General features: G+C 37.0%; 1 protein-coding gene across 1 annotated transcript; it reads right to left on the bottom strand.

Moving 5' to 3' along the window:
- Positions 1-6: 6 nt before the first annotated feature.
- On the bottom strand, positions 7-603 carry LOC107581014 (EKC/KEOPS complex subunit Tprkb-like; the record flags this gene model as incomplete). Its single annotated transcript, XM_016266610.1, has 3 exons — positions 7-126; positions 217-393; positions 481-603. Coding segments are annotated over 3 exons (387 nt in total), but the record flags the coding sequence as incomplete, so codon positions are not given.
- Positions 604-790: the final 187 nt, after the last annotated feature.

Raw genomic sequence — 790 nt, 5'->3', positions numbered from 1 at the left:
GGTTTATTTAAAATAGAAACATATCAACGTATCGATTAGCTATGTGACATCTTTAGTGGCCATCCTGCAAACAACAGCGTCCAAAAGACTGCCACACTTTTCCTCCTGTGGTGCGACTTTGTAGAGCTGTAATGAGAGACACAGATGTATTTTTCAAACAAATGCAATAAACGAGGAACCCTGTTCTACATCAGTACTGATTAAAAAGAGACATACCTTTTTAATCTTGGAAACATCAGTCAAATCAGACACTCGATCAACGCCAACCTGTTGTCCGTCCACCTTTGAGATGATGTTATCGATGCTGAGGGTCTCGTCTTTGTTGTGTACTAACACAATGTGAACCGCACTGTCACTGTCTGAGATCCCAAACCTTTTGAATGCTTCAGATATCTGCCAAACACTGAACTTTGTTAAAACGGCACACTGCAAACAAATAAAGATTTCGGCTGTGCTCCTGTACTGAAATATATCACTCACATTGTTTGTGGGTGAAAGATTAAAAATGATTTCCGAGTAAAGGCTCCGGGTTTTCATTTTCCCATTTTTATGTAGGTGAACTGCTTTATTTGCTGCCACCAAGATCTGGAATGCATCCACAACCTTTAAAGGGAAAATGAAACAATTCAGCTTTGCCAACACAGGAATAAATTCTATTTTAAAATATATTCAAATAGAAAAATAGGTATTTTAAATTGCATTAATGCTTCAATCACAATATTACCGTTTTTTATGGTAATATCATATAAATGCAGCCTTGGTGAGCATTAGAGACTTCTTTCAAAAACAT

Source organism: Sinocyclocheilus grahami, unplaced genomic scaffold, assembly GCF_001515645.1.
Source record: "Sinocyclocheilus grahami isolate Dianchi unplaced genomic scaffold, SAMN03320097.WGS_v1.1 scaffold63465.1, whole genome shotgun sequence".
NCBI classification, from domain to species: domain Eukaryota; kingdom Metazoa; phylum Chordata; class Actinopteri; order Cypriniformes; family Cyprinidae; genus Sinocyclocheilus; species Sinocyclocheilus grahami.
This window is presented reverse-complemented; position numbering and strand designations above follow the sequence as displayed.